This window comes from Lepidothrix coronata, unplaced genomic scaffold (assembly GCF_001604755.1).
Source record: "Lepidothrix coronata isolate B3197 unplaced genomic scaffold, Lepidothrix_coronata-1.0 Scaffold32, whole genome shotgun sequence".
Lineage (NCBI taxonomy): Eukaryota > Metazoa > Chordata > Aves > Passeriformes > Pipridae > Lepidothrix > Lepidothrix coronata.
In genome coordinates, this window is record NW_016690212.1 from 3,562,152 (window position 1) to 3,574,620 (window position 12,469).

Here is a 12,469-nt window from a genome sequence, read left to right on the forward strand (position 1 = left end):
AGCAAATCCTCAGCAGAATCACCTGCTATGGCAGCCAAGAGCAGCACTTAAACCTCATGTTAAAAGCCCACTTTAAATGTTCTTTTAAGCATTACAGGGAAAAGAGCTACGTATGATTATGAACATCTTGTTATTCTACAATTCTTCTTGTAGGATAATTATTTTTCCTCTATTATAATTTTATTCACTCACTTCAGAATGTAAAATTAGCATATGCGGTGAAAAATTCATACTTACATACGGGATATCATAGCGGTGCATGCGATCGACAGTTTGCTTTAAAACATCAAGGCTGCCATAGCCCCAGCGGGAGAGCTGAAATCCCAGAGACCAGTAGGCTGGCATGTGAGGGCGTCCAATGGCCTACAGCAGGAACGAGGAATACAAAAATGCAAGAGGTGAGATGAGAAGTTATTCTGAAACACCAGGAGAGGCTCCCAGATCATTTAAGCCACAGAGATCATGGCACAGGCATTATACACCTATTAAATACCCTTTTCTGTCTTCGAGTAACTCTCAGTACAGTATGCTTGGCTCCAAAAAAGTGCTTCTCCTGGTGGATCCTTGCCCTTCACAGAGGCTCCAAGCAATACCCACACTGAGCATCACTTCTAAGAACAGTGGAAGACACAGTCTATAAAACCCAGGCTAATGTTAAATGAGAGTTTTGCTGAGGTCTCAGCCTCTGCACAGTAGCAGGTACCTTCACTTACAGGGCGCATGCCAGCAGAAATCCAGTGTGGATCCTCATGCCACCTGACCCCCACCAAGTCCACAAACCCCTTGGTCAACAGACAAATCTCCAACAATATACAGCAACATCAGCTTTGCAAAGTTCTCTTGCCACATACAGCTGAACTAACTCATCAAGAGTCTGATGTTTATTTGAGTTCTCTGAAGTTTTAATTATATTTACACACCACCCTGATGAAATTCAGTTACTTATGGCTGACTGCTCTTACTGCTGGACCACAGCCTTGCGTTGCCAGGCATTGAAAACACTCTTCAAGGTGAGAGTTACTGTTTGGTCCTGAAATTCTCAACTGAAACACAAGGTAATGAGTTAAATATGATTTTATAAATATTTGATTTCCACTGTCTGAATGTAATCCATCTGTAAATGGCATGAGGAAACTCAATTGAGAGCACAGAGAAGCAAGGCATCCTGCTCTGCTTCCCCCGGTGAGAGCTGTTGTGTTAACCTGGGACAAGCAGCGGGCAACCATGATGTGTCTGTTCTACAAATAAACTGAAATCTGGCATTGCATCATTAGTACACACTAGTGTTTTCTGGGAGATATCTCTTGAAATCCTTACTTCAGTTAAATCCCATGAAACTAACCTTTGTTTTGTATTTCTAACACCTTTGCAGGCAATACGTGAAAAATAAGTAGCTAGTAAGCACCCATGACTCATCAATCAGTTGCAGATATTGTCCCCCTTTGGCTAAATAACCATTCCTCCCTTATTTCCTCATGGATCTCCACAGTTAAGCAATTATACTAAGAATTGAAAAACAAAAAAAGTTGTGTATTGGCAGCTAAACCTCATCTACTTTAAATAAATAAAACAAGGCACTTCTGGCACTCTGTGTCTATTGCATTGCTAAGCTCTCCGGGGATATATTGCATGAAGTCACACCTTCCTATGGGGTTTTCTCCAGGAAGTCTGACCTGGGAAAGCAAAGCTGAACTTGAAATTGCTCTAAAATACATCACAGATGCTAGAGCTGGTGGGATGTACAAAGTGCACCAGACACAAAAACAGCTGTGGGACAGAGGCAGAGAATAGTCAAGGATGTTTTAATGCACTTGAGCTGGGGAACGCACAGGGCAAAATGCTTCCACACAAGAAAGGCTTGTGAATGCACAGTCAAACCTGAGCACTAAACATTACAGCTACAGTGTGCTTTGGCTAGTTGGGATGCTGCTATCTCACCTAAGAAAAAACAGGAGGAGGCCAGAACAACTGGTGAGGTAAATGCTTTGAGTCTCTCCAGGAGGGATGCTCAGACTGATCAGCACAACTGCCCCCTACACCTCCTACTTGTCCCATTCCACCAGACTTAACTCTTTTCACCTTCCTGAACACCTGCTTCTCTTTCAATTCAGCTGGAGGCTGGGTTCTGCAGAGGAAGCAAGACAAGCCATCAGCAGCATGTTCCTGCTGCAGTGGCACCCAGCCTTTGCTGAACACTGCTGTGCCCTTGCAGGAGAGGCCGCAGACAAAGATGGTCCCTACCATGTAGGGAGAGGCTGATGGGCAGACACACACCATTGTTACTCTGGTGCTCTCTCATCTGTTTGCACGTGTCATTAGTTTTTTCCATTAGCTCAATTTTTCGGTTAGTTTTGTGTGGACACATTTGATCACCCAGACCATCTTTCAAGCTCTGCTGGGGTCTTCTGCGGAGAGCTGAATGGGCCATGATGGTTCAGGATAATCTCCCAGACACCCTGTGAGCCAGCACCAAGGTGTCCAACCCATCATGGCAAGCCTTGGGGCAAGAAGTCTGGTTCTCTCTCACATCCACACTCACCATGTTAAGGATAAATTCACCTGGGGAGGCAGCAGTTTGTTTTAGACCAGCAAAGGTTGCAAGATGAGCTCTGTGAACCCCACTCCTTTGTGATCACTTTGTGATCCTAAAGCATATGCATATTTTGCCCTTGCTTTCTCTTCTGTAACCAGAGAGTGACCTCTACAAACAAGGTTAAAAAGAGAGATCAAAACAAAAGAACTCCTTAATGAAATAAAATGCTTTGTGCACAGGCTTCTCGCCTTGGACAAGAGGAAGAGGGAAAAGCAGATGATAAATATTAATCCTGTGGCTAAATGCAGAGCCCTGTGCCCTGGCAGGATGTTTGCATGGATTCTGCTGGCTCTCCCCATGCAGGCTGGGAAATGGGAAAGGGATAACCAGCCCAGGCAGAGGAAGTGGGAATTGCTGGGCAGCCCTGCCCTGAGTCCTGTGACACTCTGGATCACTCCTGGCTAGGGAGTCAGAGACATCAACAATACAGTGTAGTTCAAGAGTTGGATGGTGATTTGCTTCTTCCCCCATGTCCTATCAAGCACCCAGGTGGACACCAGCAGGGCCAGAGGTGGAGCTGTGGCCACTGCCGTGTGACAGAGCCCTTCCCAAAGGGCACAGCCCCAGCACAGGGGTTTGCTGAGGTTCAGCTGCTCACCCTTGTGGGATGGTGCTGTGTCACTGGGGACCACAGAGCGAGATGGTATTTTGTGATAGCACTGCTTTAGGAGTTTGGGGTTACAGCTGAACCAACAGAAAAGTATCCACCTTGCAAGTAAAATACTAAGTTTTTAAAGCAATTTATTCTCTGGGTTCACCAGGCTGGTGCATCCATGGTGAGCTTAATTGAAACCAGCAGAACATTTGAAGAGGAAGGATGAAAACAGGGCAGCTGGGAAAACAAATGTTCTTTTTTCTAATTATGCTGCGGACTCTCTCTAATGGATCCCCCTGAAGCTTCCTGATAAAGTAACTGACATATGGTACCTACTCACAGATGGATCAGCAGAGGCAGGAATGCAATTTTGCAAACCTGAAAACTCAAGTTTGGATTTGATATATATTTAGGATCTAGTTAATTCATATAGATTGCATTCTGCATACAAATGATCATAAAGTGCAGAAGGCAGAGAAAGCCTGCTTGGCAAAATTGATTCCCATAGAATCAGAAAAGGTAAATGGGGTATGGCAAGGGAACTGAGGGAGGAAAATGCAGAAACAGCAAACATATGGGTTATCCAAACTGAGAAAAAAACAGCAAAGATAGGGTAGTGCAGAAGCAGTAAAAAAAAGAAAGATTCTATTTTCTGTTCCAGAATTCCTCCTGCACTTGTTTCTTAAATAACTCCTGATTTTGTTTAATAAATTCACTGTTAGTCTTTCCATGTTTACATAACTTGGCATTATGTGTATTTTTTTCACTTTTTTCAGATGCACCTGAGAATTGATGTATCTAGGAGGTATCCTGGAAGTGTTTTACAGTAAGAACAAATTTCAGTGGAAACATGTATATCTTACAGCTAAAATCTGTGTCTATGGAGCAGGTGACATGTATTCACTTTCCCTGTGTTGGTTTATTGGACAAATCAAATTATTAATATGAGCATCAATGACATAAACTAGGTTATAAATCATATAGAGTAAATCAGGATCCTATTCTGTTAACATTGTGATCAAAGACTTTGATGAGAGAGACAAGGCTGCAAAATTATACCCTATATATCATAGAGGCTGGAGAGAGAGAGAGATTCTTTCCCATGCTAACAAAAGAGCTGAGATGTCCAGCAATCCAGGTACAGGGACTTAACATGAAAGACTGCTAATCTTGCCCCCTAGCTAGCCAAACAAAATGTCTCTCGAAGCTTAATATTTGCTTAAACTCCCTTTCTTCACAGAGGAGTTGTAGGAGGAAACTATAAAACCCCAAGTGGACTAATGTTCTGCATTTAGACACAGAAATAGTGTGTTTGGATAGTCACACAATGGCTAAATTTCACAAGTGCTCCTATGGCCCAGGTATCTGTATCCACCTCATCCCCTATGGCTAAGGCAAGTGGGTGAGTGCTGTGGTCACCAGTCAGGCAGAAGGCAACGTTCACTCAAAGTCTATGTACAAAAGCTGAGCTTTCTTTTAGGAGAGCAAGAAGAAAGGCCCTGCAGCTGCCGAACAATTCAGAAGATGGTCACAACCTCAGGAACCTAAAAATTTTAAGGACTTTCAATGCCATGGCCTTCAAACCTTGTTCTTTGCTGCACAAAACACTTATCAGCTGCTTATTCTTTCTCGGGAGACCCATGAATTCAGCTGTGAGAATCCCACTGAATCATCTGTGATAAACTCTAGGTACAAGCAGATTTCTCATGTTACCTCTCCAAGAGGAGACTGGAATGGGGACCTTCTGAGGTCCCTTACACCCGTAACTACCCTACACTTCCGTAAGGAGGGAGCAAACCAGGAATTATCTCTGAAAACAGCATTAGGAGACATGCAGTATGCTCACTTAAAGCTTGTTATCAGATAATTTGTGATAAAATAACAAATTTAAGGCCTTCACTCCACCAAGAGCTATTAGATGGCCATTTGTTGAACCCTAACTTTCCTGAGTGTCTTCTTATGGAGCTCATACACTACTGCTATGCACTGTTGGTCTGTTCTGAAAGGCCACCAGTGGTCTTGGCAGTGGCAGTCTGGTATCAGATGTGACTAGAGAGCCTTAGCCAGGTTCAGCTCAATGACTGAGCTCTTTAACTTGTTCCTGCTTTCCCCTCCCTCCTGTAAACTGAGATGTTTGTCATTAAAAGTGAGATTTGTGTTATATACCTGTCCTGTATACCAGACCTCTTCTGCAGAAGGAGAAAAATGTGATCACTGTCATATATATATATATACATATATATATATACACATATACATATGTGCAGGACCATCTTGGATGTGCCAGAACCAATGCTCCTCACAGCCAGGCTCAGGGACAAGAGGGAGCAGCAGAATCAGGCTGGAGATTTCTCCTTCCCATGGCACTATGCCCAGCACTCACCCTACAGCTGCTGTCACTGCTCTATCACTGTGGTGCCACTGGCAGAATGCATCCTACAGCTCACCTCTGCTCCACACAAGACATAGCAGAGGGACAGAGCCACCAGCATTTAGCCCTCTGCTCCCTTCCCACACCTTGCCTCGCTCTTGGAGTCCATTTAAAGCACATTATCCTGGGCCAGGCTGCCACCTGTCCTCACTCCAAGGATGCACAGAGACACTGGTGGCCCTAACAGGGCAGCTGCAATCAACTGTGATCAGCACACAGGGAGCTCTGGGCCCAGTGGCTCTGGGCAAGAGTCCATGGTCCACCTCTGGGTGCTGGGGGCAACCTGGAGAGGTGCACAGGGAAACCTTGCATACTCCAGAGACCCAATAAAGAGCTTTGTTACAAAGCTGTCCTAACTCACTGGTTTGGAGGCAGCCACATGAAAGCACAGAGCAGAGCTAAGCTCCTAAATCTCTCACAGAAACAAGCAGGGTAGAGGCCAGAAGGGTTGCTCAGATATTGAAGTGTCAATGAAAGCAACAGCCCAAAACTTTTGAGAAAGATGTGGAGCACTTTGCTCTGGACACAACTCCCTTGCTCTCAACAGCCATGCACCACCTGGCACCTGGCCACCCTGCCATCCTGGAGACATCCTGGAGAGATACATTGGGTGGTCCCTGCAAAAAGCAGTGATTTGGGGCAGATGCTTGCACAAGTGGGAAGTGGGTGTCATTCCCCCTGGAAGCTCATTGCAGCAGTGCAGCCTGGTCCCACCAGGGTCCCTGGCAGCCAGGAGTTCCCAAAACAACAATTCCCAGAGGAGACCCATGCAGACAGCTGAGAGACCAGAGAGCTGAGCTGTGCCTTGCAGACATCAGTCACACTCCTCCTTTCCACCCCTTCTCCTTCCCTGCAGCATGACAATGACTGCACAGGAAAGTCCTCTCAGTGTGACAGAAAATACAATTGAAAAATAAAGTCTTTTCTCTCTCCTTCACCTTCCCACAGATCTTGTACATAAAAGCCAAATCATTACCCTAGAGACTAATACTATGGTAATTGTAACATTTGCGACCTTGGAATGTCAGGATGTTTACTGAAGAACTTATTATTTCACTGTGAAATTACTAACATGCATTCCTTAAGATTCCCTAGAGAGCTCAGCACAAGCTCAAAGAATACAGAACAGGAGATTTTTTGGTCCTGCATGTGACATGTCTCATTAGGAGACGCCCACTGCTCTCCTTTACCTTGTTTTCTTTCTCCAGCTCCATTTCCAGACACAGGGGTGGAAAGTGAGCTGCCACTACCCATCAGTTGGGGAGTGAGAACTCTCTCATTTTATTTTCAGCTGCTGACCACCTGCTAAGCCGCAGAAATGCAGCTTTCAAACACCAGCAAAAGACTTTGAAAAGAAACAGGGATGGCTCTAATCTCCATTGCACTGCTGCACTAACTCCCCTGAAATAGGGATCAAAGCTGCAGCCCGGGGGAGAGTTGCTTTACTTATTTTTCCTTTTTTTTTTCGGTTTTATTACCCATGTGTAAGTTAAAAACCTGTTTACTTGGTGGTCTGTGGCAATGGGATCAGAGGTGGTGTGTGCTGGTTTTGCTTGGGATAAAGTTAATTTTCTTCATAGTAGCTGGTATGGGCTGTGTTTTGGATTTGTGCTGAAAACAGTGATGATAATTCAAGGATTTTTTTTTTTCCACCTCACCAGGTGAGGAGGCTGGGGGTGCACAAGTTGTTGGGAGGGGACACAGTGGGAACAGCTGACCCCAACTGATCCAAGGGATATTCCAGACCATACGGCATCATATTCAGCATATAAAGTTGGGGGAAGAAGAAGAGAGAGTGAGAACACTTGGAGTGATGGTGTTTGTCTTTCCCAGTAACAGTTACATGTTCAGCCATTTCCCCATTTCCTGTGGATGGCTGAACACCTGCCTGCCCATGGGAAGTGGTGAATGAATTCCTTGCTTTGCCTTGCTTGCATGCATGGCTTTTGCTTTACCCATTAAACTGCCTTCATCTCAACCCACGAATTTTCTCACTTTTACCCTTCTAATTCTCTCCCCCATCCCACTGAGGGGGTGGGAGCGAGCAGCTGAGTTGCTGGCCAGGGTTAAACCATGACAGGTAACTGGTGGGGACAATCTGCAGAGGGAGCTGAAAACTTACAAGCAACAGAACAGTTGCTCCTGCTCTGGGACATGGAGGGACACATCAGCCTCCCACCTCTCTGGGAGGCACAACCTGAACCTCTGCCTGGAAAAGGAAGGTCTAACAGAACCCACCACCCTGGGGAGGTTCCAGCCTTCCCAAAACAGCAGCATGAGCAAGTCTTATCCCTTACATCACCAAAACAGAAACCAGCAATACTTTCCTTCTCTGCTGAATACTCTTTTTCCCTTAGTCTGAACCACAGTATTTCTGTTCCCATTTCAGGCACTTTAAAAGAAGGCAATCAGAGGATATGGAGGCTTTAAAAAGGCAGGAAAGACAAAAGATTTGCTAAAAATCAGAGCTCAGGCCCCTTTGAGGAGTGTTGCAGGGGAAGGCAAAGCACATGCACATCTCACTGTGAGCTCTGAGTGCCCAGCCCTGGGATGCTCTACCATAGGCTGCTTAGCACTTCAGTTGCAGCCTAATCCTCAAGGTCTGCACACATGACCCCTCCTCACAGTAGCATGCCCCTTCTCAGCTTTACTCCACATGCTTTAAACTTGACACTGATTTCTTTATGTACAGAGCCTAGGTCTGAGGTGGCAATTTTCTGTGCAAAGGCCCAGTTAACGCATCACCTGGAATTTGGTGATGAGAGAAAACATGTTATCTGCTACTTTTTTTCTGCGCAGTCCTCACTAGGTAAGAATTGCATGTACATTTCCAAAACAGCTATCTGTGTGTGTAGTCTTGGTTCTCTGGAAAACATTAGGCAATTGGAAAGAAAGTAGTTACACTCTGTGAGACAGCAGTAAATGTATTGTTTCACATCTATACTCTCCAATGCAATTACATGGGGTTTCATTACTAAAATACGCTGATGGCTCCAAAATCAACAGGCAATTCCACTGGCAAATAAAGGCTTAAAGCCTTTAAAGTCCATCCAACACCTCTGAAATCCAGCAGATGTAAAGTTCCCCAACATTCCCATCTGTGTTCTGCCTAGTTTTTCTCCATCCACAGTGTCAAAATACAGTCGTGGTCATACAGCAAAGACTGAAATTATGACAGCCAAGAGAAGAGTAAGCTTAAAACAGATTCTTTTCGAATCATTGCATCCCTTTAATGGACTCCTGAACCCCACTCTGAAATACTGCAGGAAAGGCTGGAGATGTGCACTGAACACCCAGCCAGCCTGCAACGCTCGGACGGCTCACAGATGCTTGAGCATATGCCAGTTTTCTCATGGATCTGAAGTTACAGCTTTGTACAAACAGATCATGACAATGCTCTGGCTGCACAACCTAATACTACCAGATCCTGATGGGACTTTGTTACAAGGCACTGCCCCATGTGCCCTATGCACTTTTCTACTAACCTCAGTGTATTGCTGAATGACATTTTCGGGAGTCGGTCCCAGGAAGAGATAGAAGTCAAAGATCCCCCCAATAGTCCGGAAAGTCAAAGATGGGTTTGGAGACAGAGTAACATCTAAAAGGGAAAAAAACAGGTTCTCAGTACAAACCAGCTCTGCACTATATATGAGAATGGGTCAAGAACGGATCAGGGGAGGTTGAGACTTGACATTAGGAAGCATTTCTTTACCAAAAGGGTGGTCAAACACTGGACCAGGCTTCCTAAAGATGTGGTTGATGCTCCAACACTGTCAGTGTTTAAGAGGCATTCAGACTGGCATTATGCAGCAATAAATCACAGAATCCCACAGAGAGGAGATTGCATAGATCCATTTGTCTAAATTTCATTTATATAAAAAGGACCAACAAACTTGTGTTTAGGGTTCCTCTATGCTATTTTAATCTTCTTATTGGAAGCCACTGCTTGCCAGGGGAAACTGATTTTATAGATTGCGTGAAGATTCCCCTTTTCTGAAATTATACCACTAGATTAATAAAGTAAGGTGACCATGGCAACTTACAAAACTATTCTGCACATATAAAATATAGGACTAACTTAAATTGATTTGATTTAGTTACGCCAATCTCAGAGGAAATTTCCTACACCTTCTTCTTTCCCTCTATGTATATCTATATCCAAAAAAAAGTTTAGCATATATTTTCTCTGAAAATCCCTTACCTTGTTAAACAGTCATTCTAATGAAACCCTTTTGAAAACTCTAGAGCAATTCCTGGAAGCTTAGTTAGGGAACAGTCACTCATATTTGTATCACATTGAAAAAGCAATCACTAAAGCAGTTTTATATACTTATTGATCTTTCTGTATGCAGTCCATATAGGAAATCCATATATCTTTTTACCTTGTGCATTGGAGTTCAGAAGGAGAACACCGTGGGCATTGGAGTCAGGTTCTACACACATGTAGAAAGGGTGAACTCCATAGAGGTTGGCAAATGACTGAAACATAAAAGGCAGATGACGTATGGCTTGACTCTGCTATTTTTCATAGTTTTTGTTAGGTAGCTACATATCTATAGACAAGGAAATTCATTCATAGTTAGACTTGTTTTGAAAGGTGGCGGATTTTTTCACCTAAACTGGTGTGAAGTTAAATTAATAGAAAAGAGTTATTTTTAATGCCTCGTCACAATGGCACTTTTTAGTTTTTCTGAGTTAAACCTTTTATATTCTGCCAAACCCTCCAAAATGGCATGGGTAAGAATCACTTGCTAGTTAAAACAGACTCATCAACCACTGATTCCAGTTTAGCCAAATATCTAATGAGTCCTGCTGAAGTCCATCTTGTTTGGATGAACAGGGATTGATCTGAGCATGAAATTCAATGCTTTTCTGAACCAGAATATTGGCACACAAAATAGTTTTTCTGAAAACTGCACTGTGAGAAAGTTTCTGATGAAAGGTTTCAAAGTACCCTCAAAATGACTCATGGCTTTGTAATTTAATTAAAACTGATGATATCTGCAAAACTTGTGAGGCTCCATGCTTGCCACCTCCTTTTGGTGATACAAGCTCGTAAACTGAATTACCGTTGGTGCCTGATCCCTGGCGTACATGCCATAGGTACTGAAGTCCATGTTGTGTTTGAAGGTCGGGTGCTCATGTTCACCAAATCCATACACAGAAGTGGATGGCACAGTAGTGGTGATCTGAAGGAACTGGTTGGAGAAGAACAGGTCGACCAGGGGACTGTCCCACCTGTGACAAACAGAGAGAGACATGATTAGTTTGCTTATCTTTGGTACGTATAATTTTAAATTCATGTCTGGCTATTTTTACTTTTTATGTCTTTTGGAGAATAACAATATTAAAAAACCATTAAATTCTATGCATGCCTCTGAAATGCTTAACCTAACATACATTAAATTCATCTTGCGATGGCTCAGATATCTCATCTACTTATTCAAAAAATGCATCAATATAATTTTGGAAATGAACAACTAAAATAACAGAAGACACTATCTATAAATCTATTACCAAAATAAGTGGTTGCTTGTGATATTTCTATGACAACCAATGGTAACGGCTAAAAATTGTTATTACACAGTGGAGTTCAGAATTCTTAATAAGAAAAACAGACATTTACTTTTTATCAGCTTTTAGTTTTTAATGTTTTTCTGTATCAGGACCTGAATACCTCATGTTATCCCTAACTTCATGCAGGTGCCTAAGGTAGGAGCATCGCTTCCTCCAGGGTCTGCTTGAACAAGTTTTTTTTATTGTGATGACTCTCTCCTGCTTCTCTCACTAGCTTAATGCCTTTATTTCTATTGACTCATCTGTGGACACAGGCTCACATTTTAATTAGGTGTTACATTCTGTTTCCTATCTCTAGTGATATGATAAGCTGTGAGCTAGATGGGGGAGAAAATAGTCAAGCTGTGGAGAAGTGTTTTATTAATGGTCCTGTGTATGCCATGAGTACCACATTTAAATAGTACCCTCTCAAGCCTTGTTTAACCACGAATTTGTTACAGCTAATTAAAATAAATGAGCCCAAACCATGAAGCATAGAAGTGGCATAACTCTCCTTTTAATGGTCTTCTGTCAATGATTTTGACAAAATTAAATGGTTGATCAAACTGACCAGTAAATCAGAGAAGAGGAAGGTGGGCTGTGTCGGTGGGGAGCAGCGCTACCCCCACGAGGGGAGCACTCCCTGATGAGTGGCTTGCCACCCATGCCACCAGTACCCCTGTTTGGGGACAAGTCCCTGCTGCTGGGAGGACTGGGAGGGCACAACTGCCCCCACTACACTGGCCTACTCTCCCAATGAGGAAGCAAGGACAGCCACTCACTGGGACGCTCAAGACACTCTTTTGCCTCTCCAAGCAAAAAGCAGGCACAATCTATCCCTAGATTGTCCCAGACAAATCCGAAGTCAAGCACACAAATCCAAAGTCAAGTACACATACTGAAGGGTCCACGTATGTTTTTAAAAGTCTATTTGGTCTTTCTTACAAGCAGGAAAAATAAGAATTTTATTTAGCTCTTGATTTTTTTTTTTTTTCAGCAGGAACCCCTCCCTCCTTCCCTTCCTTCCATCAGCTTCTCCACCTACACGCAGCACCAAATAAGATTGTTTTCTTTTAGGAGGGCTATGGACACAAAATATCCCTGAAAATTAGATCCAGCCCTTGGCAAAGAGAGGCCTTTCTGCAAGAGGCTGCTGCTGTGTTGGAACAGGGGTGGGCTCTGGAGCTATATTCCTGTCCAAAGGAGAGCTGTCACACAGCTCTGCCCTGTGCCAAGGCAGGAATGGTCACTGCTCTGAGCAGACCACAGGGTTATGCAAAAAGCAAAGGCTGCC

General features: G+C 43.6%; 1 protein-coding gene across 2 annotated transcripts in view; it reads right to left on the minus strand.

Moving 5' to 3' along the window:
* The window catches only part of LOC108495571 (sucrase-isomaltase, intestinal-like), a 58,101-nt gene that overhangs the window by 34,261 nt on the left and 11,371 nt on the right, over positions 1-12,469 (minus strand). For both annotated transcript variants that reach the window (XM_017811389.1, XM_017811388.1), the window contains 4 exons: positions 10,689-10,857; positions 10,002-10,098; positions 9,105-9,217; positions 238-363 (listed from right to left, as the gene is read on the minus strand). In XM_017811389.1, the coding sequence (XP_017666878.1) occupies positions 238-363; positions 9,105-9,217; positions 10,002-10,098; positions 10,689-10,857 (505 nt within the window). The remainder of the gene's footprint in view (positions 1-237; positions 364-9,104; positions 9,218-10,001; positions 10,099-10,688; positions 10,858-12,469) is intronic.